At 37.8% G+C, this 20,428-nt stretch overlaps 1 protein-coding gene across 1 annotated transcript; it reads left to right on the top strand.

Annotated features, from left to right (window-relative positions):
- The first annotated feature begins 23 nt into the window (after positions 1-23).
- Positions 24-17,127, top strand: ENKUR (enkurin, TRPC channel interacting protein). The gene is made up of 5 exons (XM_045535095.1): positions 24-340; positions 5,913-6,058; positions 7,730-7,953; positions 10,929-11,075; positions 15,699-17,127. The coding sequence occupies exons 1-5, from the start codon at positions 264-266 to the stop codon at positions 15,870-15,872; spliced, it is 768 nt and encodes a 255-aa protein (XP_045391051.1). The 5' UTR covers positions 24-263; the 3' UTR covers positions 15,873-17,127.
- Positions 17,128-20,428: the final 3,301 nt, after the last annotated feature.

The raw sequence follows: 20,428 nt of genomic DNA, 5'->3' as shown, positions 1-20,428 counted from the left end.
CCTAGCAACTGTTGCCACAGCAACTGCGCCGTCAACAACGCTAAGCAATCCCAAGAGAAATGGAAAGGGTTTTTTTTCTTTTCTTTCCGAGAGCAGACTGCTAACAAGAGGTCAGAGGGGGATTATGTGAAAGAGAGACACGTGAATTTCTTGAGACGGCAAGGGAGTAAGAAAGGAAAGGGGAAGCTGTGAAGAAAGGGACGGAGACACTGGTACAGGGAGACAAAAGTTGAGGAAAGTTTTTAAGGAGTCATTTGGTGACCATGGACCCAACGTGCTCTTCTGAGTGCATTTATAACCTCATACCCAGAGCCCTGAAGGAGCCTCCCCAGCCTCCTAGGTATGTGGGTAAGCAAAGATTACCACTAAAACAAGAATGGGGAATAATTATTCCACTTCAGGAATAAGTATACGTATCATGGGACTTTAATATATATTATTTATATATATATATATATATATTTGTCCCAATGAAGTAGCCTTGGTTGACAACTGCTTAGAGAAGAGGTCGAAAAACCTAGGTATTTAGCATCTTGCAATTCACAGAGGGGGCGCTCCAGCGCTGTGAGATGGCCATTTATTATTTTACACTTAGCCTCTCTTTAATACAGTATGTAACTGTTTTGTAATTTATCTACTTGTTCGTGGGTGATGTGGTGTATAACATAGTGTGAAATTTTATGTTGTTGTTGAAAAGAGAAAAATCACAATTTTTGATAGGTGAAGCGAAGCAGATGGACTAGGTAGTTTCTAAGGTATTTTTCAGACCTAATGGTTGAATGGGAGGAAGAATGGATGAATAGGTATGAACCTCAAAATATGTAATTGAGTCAAAATTTTTATATAGGTGTTAGAATCCCTTGTATTCCCCAAATCTTAAAAAGGTAATCACAAAGTAAACACTCCAGTTACTCTCATGTGTAGGGACTTAGAACTTATTTAAATCTATGAGTAGAAGGTAATTAGTGGGGAATATCTCATCCCTCCTAGGATTGAAATGTTTCCAGTCTTTTACCTTTATCCTTTTCCTTATGCAAGAAAAACCACATTAAAAGAGCACTGGGCTAAAAAAAAAAAAAACAAGGTCTGCAACTAATTATTTGGGGGATCTTGAATACAGTTTCATTTGTTTACTGCTCTGTAAAACAAATTAAATGTCCTAGAATCTCTCAGGTCCCTTTCAGATCTCATGGCCAATTATTTTTATTAGTAGTTACTTGGGGTGCATAACATCTTCAACAAGTGGGCAACTCCTTCAATTTTAAGCCTGAGTATCTGGTTTTAACCAGAGAAGTAATTATATTGTATTTCCATCAGCTTCTCAAAATCTAGTAGAGATCAGAAAGAAGAATGTAAAGTAAGCTATGATACAATTGCTGAGTTTATGAGGAGCGTTCAAATTGTCTATTGCTGAACTAACTTTTGGGACCAAATCCCTGTGAGCTATACAAGATAAAAGTTCCTCCTCTCTGTAACACACTGGTAAATTGTATTTTCTGTAGAATACTGAAGTTGAATGTTAAGATATTTTATTATATAAGTATTCTGTTCATTGGTAAATTTAAAAGCTTAACTGCATCTAGGCAATTCTTTTCAAAACATAGGAACAATCTATTCCTTTGGCAAACATTAACCCAGCCCTTATTATATGTATAATATTGCCCTAGTATATCAGGTATAGGGAATGTTGGAGTGATAGCACAAACTTCTTGGTTTTACTATGAAGGCACAAGTAGAAAAAGGACTTATGGTAAAGAGGAAAAGAAAGCACCTAAATGTGGTGCCAAAAGAACCCTTTCTATTAGGGTGTAGTCAGTTTACACTGTCAACAACCACCATGAGGCATTCCTGACTCCTCATGCATACAAACCACTCATTTATAAGAAAAGCATAATAGAACATTTAACCAGTTCTCTCTCACCACACTAGCATGAACTTGTCCTAACTCAGTCTCCTCACTAATAATATTAATCATAAGAAAGAATGTATTAAAGTTACAAGTCCTGTTTGCATCACGGTGTTATAAACCCACCTCCAGGAAAGCTCACCGCAGCTTCGCCAGCACTGGCAAGATTCTGACAGTTGACAGCGCTGTCATCTCCCACACCTCAGAGTTTACAGTCTTCTTGGGGAACTGAAATATGAACATTAAATTAAATGTTGATTAACCACAAAGTAATATATTATTGAAAACCATAATGAGAGATGCAAATACTAAATGAAAGCTTTTAGAAGATGGATATATGTGACCAAAATCAGGTGAAGGGCACTTTCCTGTAGCTGATACTTAAGTATGAAAGTGTTGAAGTCAATGGGAAGCCATGACTCAGTTTTCAAAATTTGAGCTACCATGATGCATGAGATGGTTTCCAAGATCTTCACCAAATCTGTCACCCTTCCATTGATGGCTGTAATTATTTAATATCTCCAATCATTCCTTCTCTCCCTTTTTTAAAAAGCAGTATTCCACTTATGGTCTGAACAGCCCATGAAACTGTTATCTCCTTTCTTTAATACTTGGCACAATACTTTTATCCATGCAGACTAAATTTCCATTAGCATTTTGAAAGTTATGTCCCACTCTTGGCTCACGTAGAAAGTACCTGGGTGGATTATAACTAAGTTTCATGTCTCCTGTCTTCTAATTATGTATCTGATTCTTTTTTATCTCAACTCAATAATCTATGGAGATAATTTTGAATTATGAATCTTTCATACAGTCTATTAACTATTGTTCTCAGCTTTTTGTCATTTGCAAATCTAATGTGTATGTCTTTTATATCTCCATCTGTCATTGAACAGGGCAAGTACTTTGCACTTCAGTAGGCTACGAGACTCCTCCTCTAGGCTGACAGCAATACTTTTTCTGAGTGTTCAGTCACCTAAATGGACGCATTAATTCATATTTCTCTGCCTTATCAGCAAGGATTTAATAAGAGGCTTTGCTAACATCAAAATGCAGATTATTATATCTAAAATATTTCCCTGATCTATGAGTCTAATGGTCTTATTTTTTAAAATTATTGTTCATTTGTGGTGACCTGAAAGTCCTAATGGGCTCATGTATTCATTTCTGCTCTATGAACTTAATACAGATTCTCTCTACAACTCTTGCAGAAGTTGACATCAGGTTCACCAGTATAGAGTTTCTGGAGGCATGCTTTTTGAAAATTGGAATATTTAATGCCCTAAACACCATTAGTTTTTAAAATGCCTTTCTGTTTTTCATTGTGATTAATTGTAACATGTACTCAGAATTTCATTTTTGGAACTTCCCATTCTTCTTGAACTATGTTCCTTTTGATTCAGTGCCGATACTGTTATACGTCTATGTTCTGAAGTCTTTATAACAACTCTTTGTTTAAAGTAGGGTTAGGTGTCCGACTCTGCTGGGCAGTCTGTTCCTTGACCATTGTGAACTCTAAGATTACACGGTTATTTTCTCCTGAGGTTCTTTCTACTTTGCTGACTACAGCCAAGAATTCAATCAAGGAAACCAGTAACCCTTTTAATAAACTTATATGCGAAGAAAGTCAAGACTATCTCAAAGCCTTTTTTTTTTTTGACATAATGACATTTTATGCTAAAATTCCCATTTCTACAATATATGGTCTCAGAGTTTTATGATTAGTGTTAGAAGCTATTATTTATATTTTTTGTCTGGCTAGGTAGTCTTTACAGACTTCCACAATTATAACACTTACCTTCATCTCCTGTATTATTTTACCCAACTATTCTTCTCATATTTATATATCATATATATTTTTATATATGTGATACATATTGTGCATATCAGGCACTCAACTGAAGATGTGCTGTGATTAATAGAATCACCTGATTCTATTGAAGGCCTGGGAAACTACATGGGAGAAGGGATAATTCAAAAAGGCATTTTTCTGCTTCAGACATATGGGTGATCCACAAACAGGATTTTTGTCAGCAAGAAAAATTATAGCTTCCTTATGCATTTACTGGTTGACTGTTCATCTTGAGTTATTGCCTCTAATTTGGACTTTTATAGATAATATAACAGTGGTAAAAGGTAGTAGCACACCTCACTGGCATTTCACACATACCTAACAATGTTGTGAGAAGCAAATATGCCAACAATAATCCTTAAAATTAGTTGCCAGGGAAATTTGTGTATAAGTGAGCTTTTGTGAATGTTAGACTCATTTTTTAAAAGTATATTCAATTATAGAACAGGGTTTAATATCTTAAGCAATGCTACACAATATGTTGTAGTATGAGAATTTGTTTGTACAAGTCAGCAAAGTATGTCAGTCTATTTGTTTCTGTTATATTGATGACCTAGCATCATGACTCAGATGTTTAGGAAATAAGACTGTGACTGCTAGGACACAAGTAAAATGAAGTAAAGAGTTAACAGTTTCAGTTTTTAAAATTTTAATCAAGATAGATATCCAGTAATCATAATGACGAGAATACTATTATTATTAATAATATGCTCAATGTATTAATATTTATAACATGCCAGATAACTGTTCTATGTTCTTCACAGTCATTATTTAATTCTCACAAGAATCCTATAAGATAAATAGTATTTCCCAATTTTACGGGAGAGGAAACTCAGGCTGAGAAAGTTGAGGCAGCTAGGAAGAACAAGGGCTTGGATTGAGACACAAATCTGATACCAAAGCCCATGACTTTAATCGGTTTGCATGCTACCTTTTAGCCTGAGCCAATAAAACAAACCTAACAAGCACTTTTTGCTTCAATAGCATGTATTATTTTTTAGTCTTCTGATAATTCATTATGTATCAGATACTGTTTGATATTTATTTATATACTACCTGGTTCTAATGCAATAAGATATTTTTTGATGAGGATATCAAAGCAAATGGGAAATTATTACAGAAAAGTAAGATAATGCTCCAAATGAGGTTATACCTGAAATGTAGGCTTTAAAATCTTGTACGTTTGCTTAGACGTATAGACAAAATCAATAAGGATATAGAACATTTGAAAACACTATCAGCCAGTTTTATCTAATTGTCATTTGTAGAATACTCTGTAGCACCAACGGCGGCAGAATACACTTTCAAGTGTATACAGAACATTTACCAAGATAGACCAAACTTCATGCCATAAAAAAAGTGTCAGAAAATTTAAAAGGATTAAAATCACACACAGTATATTCTCTAACCACAATGAAAATCAACTAGAAAGATATCTGGGAAATCCCAAATATATGAAAACTAAACAAACATGTCTAAACAATGTTCTAAATCAAAGAAGATATCAAAAGGAAATTTAAAACGTATTTGGAGCTGAATGAAAATGAAATGTGGCATATCAAAATTTGCAGAATGCAGCTAAAGTGCTGCTTAGAGGGAAATTTATAGCTTTAAACACTTATATTAGAAAAGCATAAAGTTTTAAAATCGAATACCTAAACTTGTACCTTAAGAAACTAAAAAAAAAAGCAAAGCAAATTAAACCCAAAGTAAAGAGAAGAAATAATAAAGATCAGTGCAGAAATAATTAAAATGGAAAATATGTGAGCATTAGAGAAAATCAATGAAATTCTGGCTCTTTGAGAAGATTAATAAAATTAATAAACCCCTAGCCAGACTTATCAGCAGAGAGAGAGAGAAAACACAAATTACTAATCTCAGGAATGACAGAGGTGACATCACTATGGATGTTACAGATGTTCAAAGAATAATAAGGAAATACTAGGAACACCTTTACCCTGGCACCTCTTTCTTAGGGCAGAACTTCCATCTAGCTTGCCAAAGCCTGGTGGATAGGGCTCAGATAATTATGATTTATGGCTATTTTCCATATGAATATAGACTTAAATAATTTAGAAATGTATGCCTGGTTTTAAACTTTAAATAATTTTTACTACAAATATAAATGCTACAACTTTTTAAATTTAATTTTAGGTACATATCAGTTTTTAGGACAGCTGTAAAAGATGACACGCACAAAGTTAAAACTGCAATGAAAACTATGGGACCAGCAAAAGTTGAAGTACCTTCTCCAAAGGATTTCCTAAAGAAACATTCAAAGGAAAAAACTCTACCACCAAGTAGGTTTTATCACTCTTAATATTTAATATTAAAAATGTTAGATGGGCCCGGCCTGGTGGCTCACACCTGTAATCCCAGAACTGTGGGAGGCTAAGGTGGGAGAATCACTTGAGGCCAGGAGTTTGAGACCAGCCTGGGCAATAGTGAGACCCCGTCTCTGCAAAAAAATAAAAAATTATCTGCACATGGTGGTGTGTGCCTGTAGTCCCAGCTACTTGGGAGGCTTAGGCAAGAGGATCACTTGAGCCCAGGAGTTTGAGGTTGCAGTGAGCTGTGATGACACCACTATGTTCTAGCCCAGGCAACAGAGCCCTTTGAGACCTTGCCTCAAAAAAAAAAAAAAAAATTATATGACCTCTTAAAAAGTCCAAACAATGCAAAAATGAATAAAGTCAAAGTCTCTAGTAATTGTGATGGGGTTAAGAATGGAGTGAGGCCTTGTCAAGATAGTTGTTGCTTTTCATTCTTGGAAATCAATTATAATTATTTTACTTTTTAGCACTTTGACAAACCATTTTGACGTGGCTATAGCAAGATAGATTGGTTGGAATGGTCAAAGTGAAGAGGCTGTGTTAAAATGGCCAATTTCATCTGCTATTAATGAAGAGAATGTGGTATAGAGAAATAAATAAATTCTGGATAATAGTTACTTTAGGATGCAATCAGGGAAGAGTGAATAAAGAATTTCAGCTATATTGGTAATGTTTTATTTGTTAAGCTGTGTGTTGGGTACACAGCCATGACGTGATTTTTATACTTTGGTATAATAATAGTTTTAGTGGAAAATCCATAGCTTCTTGGACTTTCAGTACATCAAGTTTGATTTCTTTACTTGGTAAATTTTACAATAATTTTCCTCTGAAGAAGCAATTATTGGTAATATTGATAGTAGAAAAGAGTTTTAATGTTTTTCATTTAAACCTACTTTAAATGGGAAAGCTGAACGTTTGTTGTTGAAATCTTTATGAGAAAATACTTTCACAATAGCCAGTAAAAATGCATTAGCTAGCACACAATTTGGGGCGCCTATCCTTCTTCCTTAGATTTTTATACTGTTTTTCAACTTATTAATTGATTATGTTGCCTTAATTTTTTTCATTTTGATTACTGAGGTTTTTTTCTTTTCTTAAAACCATTTTATTAAGGTATGACTGACATGTACAAAGCTGTACATACTTAATGTATACAAGTTGGTGAGATTGGAGATAATTATAAACTTTTTACCTTAAATATTTGAAAATATATATATACACACATACATATGTTTCTTTATTTACTTATTTATTTATTTTGTCACCCGGGTAGAGTGCAGTGACATCATCATAGCTCACTTCAGCCTCAAACTCCTGGTCTCAAGTGATCCTCCTGCCTCAGCCTCCTGAGTAGCTGAGACTACAGGTGTGTGCCACCATGTCCAGCTAATTTTTCTATTTTTAGTAGAGATGAGTTCTCACTCTTGCTCAGGCTGGTTTCCAACTCCTGACCTCGAGCAATCCTCCCGCCTCGGCCTCCCAGAGTGCTAGGATTACAGGCGTGAGCCACCGCGCCCGGTCTTGAACATATTGTTAATAAAAATTCACTGCACTAGTGGTAAAATATCTGGATATTAGAAATAGTATGAGTAGCAATGTTTATAGTTTACTATTAAGGAGGAACTGTTATGTTAACAGAAAAAAAGTTCGATCGGAATGAACCCAAAAAGCCTGCGGTACCATTGAGAGGTGACCATCCAGTCATGGGAATACAGAGCGGAAAAAATTTTATAAACACCAATGCAGCTGATGTCATCATGGGAGTGGCCAAAAAGCCTAAGCCAATTTACGTCGACAAAAGAACTGGAGACAAGCATGATCTTGAAACCTCAGGACTACTTCCCAAGTACATCAATAAAAAGGTAGATGTGTGATGTATTAACGACAGACCTGAGTTCAAGTAATTTAAGTCTGGTGTTCATGGTGATTGTCTACATTCCCATTAATAGTGCTCTCACTGGCCAAATCAGCTAGATTACCAACTCCCATTCCTCTGCAGTCTGTGTTTGGTCTAAATCTACTGTGACGAAGTTACAGAGAACTTATAGTAAACAATACCATATAGTTCACTAGATGAAAGTTATAGCATTTTCCTTAATTTCAATTACTAATTATTTAGCAATTATAACAACCATTCTCTGAAAGATATTAATTTTTGGTTAGATAGAAATGTCACTAAAGCAGTCACTACTATAAATCTAGGAGGAATAACCTTTTAGAAGATCTTAAGGTGTAGTCATTAAATTATAGTAACTTGCAGCAGAATGAAAAAAATGAAGAGGAATACAAATTTAGAACCATCCATCTTGTCAGTGTAGTATAAATGATCCTCATTACTATTTTTTTTTTTTAGAGACAGGGTCTCGCTTTGTCACCCAGGCTAGAGTGCAGTGGTGCAATCATAGCTCACTACAGCCTCAAACTCCTGGGCTCAAGAGATCCTCCTGCCTCAGCTTCCTGAGTAGCTGGGACTACAGGCATGTGCCACTAGGCCTGGCTAATTTTTTAATTTTTTTTATAGAGATGGGGTCTTGCTATGTTGCCCAGGCTGGTCTTGAACTCCTGGCCTCAAACAGTCCTCCTGCCTTGACCTCCCAAAGTGCTAGGATTACAGGCATGAGCCACCACACCTGGCCTTTATTACTGTTTTAATGTCCGTATATTTTTTTTAGTTTGGAGTGAAACCTTGAAAGTACTGAACAATAATCTAGTGCTTTGGGGGCCTTCATTTCTAGCTAAAAAGGTGTTTATTAGGTAAGCTTATAAATTCATTCGTAAACATCATAAAAGCTTAGGTTTAATGGTTTAAGTATAGAAGATCTTTAAAATAAAAAAGCTTACCAAAAGACTTACATAAGTCTATTATTGGCAAGCAAGATAGTAAATAAATCCTTTCAAAGACAATGCCATTTTTTTAAAAAGCGAATGAACCTCATATTTTAATTCCAAATAAATTATATGCCATTTGCTTTGAGAGACAATTCGTGAAAACAAACTGAAGGATGGATGATTACATGAGGTATTTGGCAATGGTAGTTAAGACCGCATTTCAAATTTTGACTCTGCCGCCTACTAACGCTGTGATCTCCTAACGAGTCATTGGATTGATCCCAGGGTTGTAGGAGGATTAAATGATATAAAGAACATCAGCCACATGACATAATACCTGGCACCTAATAAAAGCTTAACAAAGAGTGACTACCATAATATATGCAATTGTTAATATTAATAGCATATATTAGCCCTCCATGATTCAGCACATAGGAGTATTTCAGATCACTGAAGCTATTGCCCATCCTTTGTGAGATTTTTTTTTCCAGAATATATGGCATCACTGCCTTTCTTAAATAGAGCATGCCAAATATAATTTATTGTTGTGTGTGTGAGATGCTGCAGAATCATCATCATGAACATCAGTTATCATATTGAGCTATGATGAGATACAGCTCTCAGCATTTCCTGAAGTGGACCAGCCTGTTTCCCACTGCAGTGACTCACCAGAACACTGTATTCTCAGAGCTCACTTGTACTGTTCTTTGCAGCTTTCCAGAGCATATTTATATCAGGGTTTCTATGCCTTGTTCAGGCAGGATAGGTTACGTTACACTGAGGTAACAAATAGCCCCCAAATGTCAGTGACTTAAAGTGACAGTTTTGTCGTTCGCTTGTACCACATGCTCATTGAGGACTGTTAGAGGCTCTGCTTCTTGTTATCTTCTTTCCAGGGCCCAGAAAAGCCAAAACGTTGCTTGTCACTAGACTAGACAGAAAAAACACGGCAAGTCATCCACTAGCTCTTAAGGCCTCTACCCAGAAGTGACAGAGGGCACTTCCACTCACATTGGACAAGTTAGGTCAATGCCTATGTCTTGCTTTGAAGGGGGCAGGAAAGTTGTCCTACCTAGTGCCCAGAAGGAGGAGAACCAGAATATCTATAAATATTTTTAATGACTACTATACCCCATCAACTGCTGCTTGCTCAGAGAGTTCTTCTCTGACTTCCTCATTTATCTAAAATAGCACCTATTAGTTTCTTTCTCCGTACTATCCTCTGTTTTACTTCAGGGCACTTATATATTATTTTATACTCCATTTTGGGGAGTCTCTGTCACCATAGAAGACAAATTTCATGAGGGCAGAAACTTTGTCTTAAACAAAAAAGCAACTTTGTCTCTTGTTCACTATTACACCTAGCACCAAGTACATTGTCAAATAATTTTTTGAAGAATGAACGCACAGTATTTCTGTTTCTCTAGACAGTGACATCAACACACTTACTAATTTAGCTGAAAGAATCACAGCTGGTTGCTTCCCTGTCGTTCCTCGCAAGCACCCCAGGATCCTAAAATGTATTTTGCATTTCCAAAAACAAGCTCAGGGTCCCAAGTGAATCTCCTCTTAACACTGATATGCTTGGTATCTTTTAAGGGTTTGTTTTTATAATGTCTGGGAAGCCTTTGTCTTCTTTTATTTAAGAAGACTATGAAAAAGAGACCTTCAGATATTTTTCACAGTACAAGCTGAAGCACATGAAAGGTAAAAAAGCCAACTCCTAGGAGTAAGATGAGGGCCAATTCATCTGCTAAGAACAAGCACTGGAAACATTTATTAATAGAAGAGGGAAAACAGGGACCACAATATCAACTCAGGCAGTTTTAAAAGACTAGAATCAACTAGTTCTCAACGAGGAAAATCACCAAATTTGGTCGATTCGCAGGGTTTGAGCAAAGGCTTTAAGTCTGCAACATCTAGTTTTCTCCCTGTCATTGGTTGGCATGTACACGTATAAGATTGCATTCAGGATATTGATTATGTTTTTTCTGAAAAATCCTTGCAGGATTATGGCGTCACACCTGAATACATATGTAAGCGAAATGAGGAAGTAAAGAAAGCCCAAGAAGAATATGATTGTTATATCCAGGAAAAACTCCAGAAAGCTGCGATGAAAAGGCTCTCCGATGAAGAAAGGGAGGCAGTTCTGCGGGTGAGTGTTCTGCGGTTTATGTTCATCTGGAACTCTCTGGAACATCTCTGAAAGAAAGATCTACCATCAACTTGATTATTAAAGCCAGCACTTTTTTTGAAATCAGAACACTCTCCTTTGGTTATAGCGGCAAACTACTTGCAGCAAAGCCAACTCTTTGGGCAGAGCAAAAAGTTGTAACAGAGGGGGTTCATTCAATAATATTTTTTTTCCACTTTGGTGAGCTTCTGTTTTTTTCCTGAACTAGTGCTGTAAGGAAACCTACCTTCTCCTACAACGAACATGCATAAATAAGGCAAAAAAGCATTTTTATTTTCATTCTTATGTCCCTGAATTTGTAAAAAAGTAATATTCATAAATTAGATATCTTTCACTAGATGGAGCTCTAGAATAATTGAAACTGTCTTTAGACCAACATTTTCTTCTTTCCTAAAAGCCAAACGTCCAAATTTTTAAATAAAATGGGTATTAGGCTTTACATATATCTTTCTTATTTTGAATAAAATAAACTTAAACATATATTTACACTGGAGTTTTTAACGTTGGATTTTATCTGAAGCATTTAACATACTAGGGGGTGCAAGTGGGCTTGCTGCTTCGTCATTTGCCGAGTGTTTATTAAGCACCTACTTGCACCTTCTATAGTCAGGCTCATGCTATTATAGAGGTATAGACAGTACTTTCGTCTCTGTTTTTTATTTTGAAAGCTTTCTACAAAGCCATTTCTACTGCCTTCTTAATCTCTGTTGAAAGTGGATTCATATGCTGTTAAAAATTCTTAACATTTTATCAGTCATCATGATCATCAATAAACATTTCTTACATGCTAAGCCCTGAGGATATTAAAGAAAGGCATAAGATAAAACTTCTGCTATAGAGAATGTCATAATGTAATTGGCATCTATATGCATGTTCAGACGTGAATGTGTGTGTCTGTGTGTGCACAGATCATAAGTTGTATGAGGTTCCAAGGCACCAGTCACCACTAGCAGATACAGATCTTTAGCTGGGCCTGAAAGTGCAGAGTGAGAGGGTGTCCCAGACAGCAGGAGCGGCTTGAGGACAGAGACTGTGTCTCTTTGTTGATAGCGGCATCCCCGGTGCCCCCATGCCCAGTAAAACACAGACGTTCAGAGCACGCTGGAAAGGAGGGAAGCGGACAGGCAGGAAGGCTGGCAGACATGGCAGCAGGCAGCGTGCTGGTCTGTGGCCCCTTCTCTCTCTCTTGTTTGGATTCTCCCATTTTCAGAAAGTACATGCCTTTGTGAAAGCCACATCTTTATATCTAAAAACGCTGAAAAGGGGACAGGTTCTTCCCTCCTGTGTCCTTTTGGCTTCAGTAGATAAGCAGCCCTCAGCTTCCTATCGTGGTGGCTGCAGTTACCCTTCCATGCGACACCTTACTAGCGAGGGAGTACAGCTGCATAGTAAGAAAGCCACTGACCATCCTCCTGACAACCAGAGCCGTGCTTCCTTCCCTGGTTAAGAGCTGCACATAGTTCTACGACAGTATGGCTGTATGTCTCTGAGTAAGTCCCATTCTGCTCAATCTTCATAAAGTAACAGTCTGATTATAGCTGGAAAAGATCATCTGTCTAATGATTCCAAACTTCATTACCTAGAAGGGATCATCTGGTCTGATGATTCCAAACTTCTCATTTTACAGATGAGGACAGAAAATACAAATAGATTAAGTGGGCTCATTTGTTCACTCATCCTTTCGTTCATTTATTGAACATCTACTATGTGCCACGCACAGTCCCCAGCCAGGGGGATACTGCAGTGAGCAAGACAAACACAGCCCTTACTGTCAGTGAACTTAGAATTTGGTTTGCATTTTCCCCTTGTCACAAAATTATCAAGTGGATGAACAGGGACCAAAACTCAGTTTTACCAACGGCCAGGCTGGTGTTTTCCCCTCTGCATGGCACATACACGTAGGAGGTGGCAGAGGAAGCTGTATCCGCCGGGGCTCCGGCAGGAAATAGAAGGCAGGCTCCGCTGGGATTCGGAAGGGAATGTAGGAAGGAACCATTTACAGAAGCATAGTGGGGTTAAGGGAACCGCTAAGGAACACTGAGGACCCCAGAACTAAGGACAATGGGAATTCGCCACCACCTGGGCTTGAAGGGCATGGACAAGAAGGGACGTTGCCAGAACCCAGTGAGAGCTGGAGCCTGGATGGAGGTGACAGTCACAGATGAATGCTAGAACTAGCATCAGGCGAGAGCGGGAAGAAATGCCCCAATCTCTGCCTTGTCCCTCCAGGGCCTTCTTTGGCTGAACTCACTCAGCAGCCAGAGGGAAAAGGGCCAGAGGAACAAACAGCCCAGGAAGCTCAACTCCCACCCCTTCCCCCAGTCACCCAGCAGGGCCAGAAGGGGGAGAACGTTCTGCAGTGGGGGAGGGGTGCACTTCTTATTATATAAAAATGCTTCTGATTATAGGACCACTTCTCCCTATTTGAATTTTTCCCAAAATTACCAATATCATTTCAGCATTAAAATGGAAGAAAGAAAAATAAAGAAATAAAAATAAGGGAAAATCGCTATTGCTGCAATGGATAAAAGATCTTTTTTAGATGAAATAACCAAAAAAAAAGGCTTAGACACAGCAAGGAGCCTATTTCACTATAATATGAAATATTAGTTACATTGAGTTTCCATCCCTAGCTGTTGACTTTGATCCAAACGTTATTGTACACACTAGAAGATAAAAGCAAACTATGCTTTAAAAGAAAATACAGAGAAAAAGTGTAGCTGCTGTGACCACAAGTAATATGGAAATATCACCCAACCAGCTAAGAAAAACCTTTGATATTTGAAAGTGTATAAATACATAGATTTCCTCTCTGCAATGGGCCCCCCGCGGAGCACTGTGGGAACCTATGTCACATTTCATAATGAAAGGCTGTGGAGAAACAGAATTCTTTTGAGGACCTCTTTTTAGAATCCAGCTCATACACTATTAAGAATTGTGTTAACCTGCCCCTCTCTTTTTAAAATATAATCTGGATACTTTTCCTTCTCTCTTTTCCCTTTCCCAGACCCTATTCTCGCTCAGGAAGGTGTCAAAATGTGTTGCCCTTTTCCCCAACCAGCCTGTTGTACACAGTGCGCCCCAGGCTACTGTCACTGTTACCTAAGCGTGGAATAAGTCATTGAAATGGTATTGTCCCCAAGAAGTTTCTACGAGATTAAATTTGAGCTATGAGAGCTTATGATGAAGGCATTATTATATAAGACACTTCTAATCCTCTTTTAAACCTAAATGTATGGCCATGGCTTCCAAGGACCAGGTTTTCAAGGCAATATTTTAAATTGCACTTTCTGTTTTGCTTTTTGTTTTTGTGTAAATAAGATCATCTGTGCACTCAGAATAAATAATAAAAAGTGTTCATTTATAAAATTTCAGGCCGGGCATGGTGGCTCACACCTGTAATCCTAGCACTCTGGGAGGCCGAGGCGGGAGGATCGCTCGAGGTCAGGAGTTCGAGACCAGCCTGAGCAAGAGCGAGACCCCATCTCTACTAAAAATAGAAAGAAATTATCTGGACAACTAAAATATATATAGAAAAAATTAGCCAGGCACGGTGGTGCATGCCTGTAGTCCCAGCTACTCGGGAGGCTGAGGCAGGAGGATCGCTTAAGCCCAGGAGTTTGAGGTTGCTGTGAGCTAGGCTGACACCACAGCACTCTAGCCCGGGCAGAGCGAAGACTCTGTCTCAAAAAGAAAAAAAAAAAAGCATTTATAAAATTTCATTGAATGAATTTAATTAGCAGTTTAAGACCATTCTGTCGGTGGCGCTCCTAGTGCACTGTGATGAGAAATGATCACCATGCAGGGATGGAAATAACCTTAATGGCTCCTGAGAGATCTGTAATTTTGAATTTGTTGATTTCTGAGACTATAAAACATTAACTACATTATTGCATTAGCATGGGTGTCCCATTTAATGATCTTTCAAGTGTTCCTAGAATACGTTAATAGGAAATATAGATCCCTTGACTATATGGAAGGCACTTTGTTCTAATATATTGAAAAGATATATTAAGGATTTTATAAAATATCATTTTTTTGTAAAATCAAATGTTGGCATTTTTACAAACCCATTTTGTCAGATATAAGAAAATAAAGTCATAGAAATCATAATTAGGTCTTCTGAGGTGATTTCTCTGTCGAGGAATGAGGATAAAAAAGAAAATTCTAAAGAAAGTAAAAATTTTATAAGAAAAAATTTCTTTTTCAAAAATGTTTTTTACATGGGGCTATCAAGTCTAAGTTGTTTTTTTTAACCGAAGCATTTGCTATGAGCTTAGCTTCCTACTACTCATAACCCTGCATGCACTATTGGATGGTAAAAACAAGTACAGTAACATAAAAAACAGAGCAAATAAATACTCCCAGTGGGAATTCAGCACACAGTTAAGGAAAGGATTTGGCCTCGGTGCAGTATTTCTGGTTACTGTGGCCAAGTACTTGATAAGTACATATCGTTTTTAAAGTTATTCTCATGTTTTCTCTACCTATTTATATTTTTCATTACCAGTTTGCTTTGCTTTTCCATTTTCCTTTTCTTTTGCGGTTGACTTCAGTATTTACAGTTTTCTTTACCACTTGCAGGGGCTGAAAAAGAACTGGGAGGAAGTCCACAAGGAGTTCCAGTCCCTCTCCGTCTTCATAGATTCCATCCCAAAGAAGATCCGCAAGCAGAAGCTGGAGGAAGAAATGAAGCAACTGGAACATGACATTGCTGTCATCGAAAAGCACAAAATTATTTATATTGCCAATAAGTAATAATGGATTTTTAAAGTATAATAACTTTAATGTAAGAACAAAACATGGAAAATATAAAAATAAAACTTATGTTTTTTTAAAAGGAAAATGCTATGAGGAGAATAAAAAATGTCATAATCAAAATGCTTAGGCAATGTTTAAAGAATAATTGTTATTTCCTTACACAAGAGAAAATTTTGTTTTTACTAATGTTATGTTTTCCACATCTAAACTGTTAAAGTCTGGGGTTCCATGTTCCAGTTCTATAATGTCATTCATTATTATTTTGTGCTTGTTTCACATTAACGTTAATTTCTGGGCTCTGAAAAAATAAAGTCAGGACTCAGAACTTCAGAGTTTTTCTGCACTATATGATACAAAGAGCACAACTTTAAAAACTGTTAAGTATTTAGAATTGGAAATAGTAGCATATGCTTTCTTGTTACTCTGCAGTGTTTCCTACAGGTTGTTTCTGAGCTCCACAGATTTAAAAGATACATTTTCCAGTGGCCTATGATACTTGCAGTTATTCCTAACAATAAATATTTCCGGTACTTATAACACTATATATATTTGGAGGAAGAAAAATTACAGAAGACAACTTACAAAATCAAGAGGACAACTTATAAAAGGCATCATTGAAGGTGAGTGATTAAAGAGAATAACCTCCTTCCTGGTATATCAATGTTTAAAACCTTTGATACTCATTCCATAATTTGCTATGTGTATTTTACTAAAGTGAGTTATTTTTGTCTTTTTGGTCCTTATCTATTTTGTGAATTCTAAAGTTACTGTTTGTAAGATTACATAATTTATTAAGCAATAAGTTTATGTAAGTAGAGCTGTTTTCAACTCACAATAAGAAAAAAAATCTATAAATATCTAAGAGAAGAAGATATGAAATTTTAGATTAAGGAAATTTGATAAAATATAAGCAAACTACAAAATATCAGAGAAATAACAATTTCTATTGCTTAACACTTATTTTTATCATCTAGACAACACAGGAAAAGAATGACAATTTTTTCAAACTTTTTCACAAACAGAATTTGAGAGCATTGTAGAAAAGCTTACTTTTAGTTAATTAAAGAAAAATGTTTAGGTACAATTATTTTTTGAAAATTTGCTTTAACCTTTTTCCACATCTCTTTATGAGCCCTCCTTCTTTACTCCTTTGTTAACTTAGGGCAGATATAAAATAAAGGATAGTATTGATAAATTCTTGCTTATCCAGAATGGGTGGTTACTGTTTAGGGGAGGCTAACAGCTGTGACAATAAAACGCAAAATGTTTAATTAAATAAACATAATAGAAACTCAGTTCTTGCTTGTACAACAACAGTACTGTGCTATCAACAGGTCAGCACACACCCTTTTCCACAGTTGCTCAGGGACCCAGAGTTACAGCATGGGTAGGTTCCATCCTACCTAGAGTTGGGGGTGGCATGTAAGAAATCGTGCATGTGGTTCCCATTGCATTCTCTAAGTAAGCAACTTTAGTTGCTTTAACAAACTAACTCCAAATTTGAGTTGCCTGATAAAATACAGATAAATTTCTCATTTACATCCCCATCTGATGTGCATGAGGGTGGGGGCATACTCTGTTCCACGCAGTCATTGAGGGACCCAGCCTCTTTTTGTCTAGTGGCTCGGCTGGTACAACCAGACTTTCTCTGCCACGGTTAAGGATAAGATGTTTAGTATTTTATTTGTGAGATGATTGCTATACATACTCATTTTAAAATAATTCAAAATTAGTAGCAGTGCAAAAATATTCAAATTACTCCAGCCTTATAGATGTTATGCTTTGGAGTCATGAGTGGGAGTTGCCTTCAGTGTTACAATGATAGCTTTGTGGGTTTAATGGATAGTTCTTCTTTTGCTTTCTTTATATGTCTACTGAAGAGTCCAGTCTTTTCACCATGGCCCACAGTGTTGTGCTAGATGGACTTCACCGCCTCTCTCTCACAACTTTCCCATTCATTGTTCCTACTGGGGGTATCCCTACCATGGGATCCCAACCTTGGAACCCTGCAGTGCAACCTCCTCCTATACACACACACACACACACACACACACATGCGTGCATGCACACACGCACACCCCTGTGTCATCCTATCAGAGGAGCGACAGACACCTGAGGCAGGCTGCTGGCCAATGACTGATCAGATTCTCTCCCTTGAGAGCAAGAATTAAGAGACACAGAGACTGTAGTCACTTGCAGGTAGACACCTTAACCTAAAAGGTCAAGTAATGAACCTTACCCAAACTTATATTCTAATGACCCACTGGCGTTATTACCAATCAGACTGGGAGGACAGGGAATTCCACTACCAAACAAACCAGCTGATATCACACCAATCAGCTGACACATGACCAAGTCAGAAGGATGCAATTTCATGTGGTGCTTAAGTGCTCAGGTAGGAGATGGTCAGGCAGACTCAGGCTCACATCCCGGCTCAGCCACTGAATTAACAACGCTACAAAGCCTTTCTAAGCTATGTTTTTCTATTCTGTAAGATGGGGTTGATAAAGACCATGCTTTGTAGGTCATGATGAGACTGAATGAGACTGTGTGTATGTAACAGCTTAGTCCCTGGCATGTAGAAAAGAATGAAGTTACTGCTAAGGTTTATTATTAAGAACCCTCTTTCCATTCTGTAGTCCTTCTGTCCAGTTGGTGCCAGGCCCATCAACACACTGGCAATAGAGTGTCCCAAGCCCATGAAGCCTGGTGCCACATGCTTAATCTCCTCAGTGGCACACACAGATGGTAACAACTAAATTTGGTAACTTTTATCTTTTGTAACTGGCAAAAATTTGGCAAGACTTCCTAAGTTACTCACGCAGACATTCCAAAAAGAGAGATAAGCTTAACTTGGTAATGATGCCAAGGCCACTGAGGGGAAAGGTCTGCAAGGTCATGTCCAACGAGGCCTCATGGGAGATATTTACTAGTGGATTAATGTGGGCCAGGACCAGACCTCAGGTCTGAGAGCCCACAGCTCACCGTTCTCAGGACCTCAGAGACAGACACACATGAATTAAAACCCACGTGAGCCTGAGTTATCACGCAAACATCAATTTTTAAATGAAGAAGCACCTCTGACCTACATAAATCCTCACAATCAGTGTGTTCTGTCCCAGTTGTCAAGCTACATGGGTAGATAAGTCATAATCAAAAGGGTACTTTGGCTAGAACAGAGTCCAAAGGAAAAAGAAATTTAGATTATCTTACAAAAATCCTCTCAGCTGACACAGCTGCTTTGTCATTCAACAAATGCTGACTGCCTCCTCCATGCTAGGAACTGTTCTGGTTGCTGGGCAATGGAGTGGTGAACAAAATAGCTATGTTGGGAAGGCAGAAATAGTCACACAAATGCATTTATAATTAGAAATTGGAATTGGTGTTTTGAAAGAAAAAAAGTAGGATGCTATGTGAGAGATTGTCAAGGGCGTCCTAAATCAGATTTTGTAGGATCTGACATTTAACACTAGGCTGAAGAATTAGTAGGTATTGGGAGAAGTGGGGAAGAGAAGCGTTGAGAAGAGGAAAGAATTCCAGGCAGAGAGAACAAAATGTGTGAAGGACATGGGGCAAGAAACTCTCCACCCACAGGAGGAAGGCAGCCACTGGGGCTGGAGTGTACTTACAGAAGGGGAGAATGGTACAGGCTGAAGATGAAGAGGGAAGCAGGAGCCACTGATGTGTTTTAAGCAGAGAGGTGACATGAGGCAATACGTATTTTATTTTATTTTTTGTAGAGATGGAGTCTTGCTATATTGTCCAGTCTGGTCTCAAACTCCTGGCCTCAAGCCATCCTCCTCCCTTGGCCTCCCACAGTGCTGGGATTATAGGTGTGAGCCCCTGTGCAGCCCAATCAGTATTTTTAAATGCTCACTCACTACATGGATTGAAGTGCAAGAATGGATGAATGTGGAGAGCCTAGCTAGGATATCATCACAGTCCTCCAGGTAAGGAAATAGTGGCAGTGACCAAGGTTGTGGCAGTGAAGACAAAGAGTAGCTCTTAGCCGCAAGAAGTATTTAGGAGGTCAAAATATATGATGGATTGAAAGGGGAGAAAGAAGGAGGTTTCAAGTTTGACACCCAAATTCTGATTTGAGCAAGCAGGTGGTGGTGGGTGGCATTTTCTGAGTTGGGGAAATTTAGAGGAGGGGCAGGTTGGGGGAGGATATGGTGACGACATCAAGAATGCAATTCTAGACATGCTATGTTTATGATCACCTTGTGACATCTAGTTGGAAATTTGGATTGATCAAGAGATAGATCAAAAGACAGATTGAAAGAGAGAGAGATTTGAGTCAGAAGAGAGATCTCGGGTACAGCTATAAATCTGGGGAGTCATCAGTGTGAATTAGGTCACGTTGGGACAAAGTGAGAAGGCAATGAATGAGCTCTCAGCAATGCTACCATTTAGAGGTCCAAGGGGACAGCAGGAATTAGTAGAAGAAAGACAGCTCAGTGGCCAGAGAAGCCAAAAGAAAACTAGGAAGCCAAGAAAATTCCAGAAAGGAGCAGCCTTTCCCTAAGGTAGAGCCTTGACTACAGGAATAA

This window comes from Lemur catta, chromosome 1 (genome assembly GCF_020740605.2).
Source record: "Lemur catta isolate mLemCat1 chromosome 1, mLemCat1.pri, whole genome shotgun sequence".
Lineage (NCBI taxonomy): Eukaryota > Metazoa > Chordata > Mammalia > Primates > Lemuridae > Lemur > Lemur catta.
This window is presented reverse-complemented; position numbering and strand designations above follow the sequence as displayed.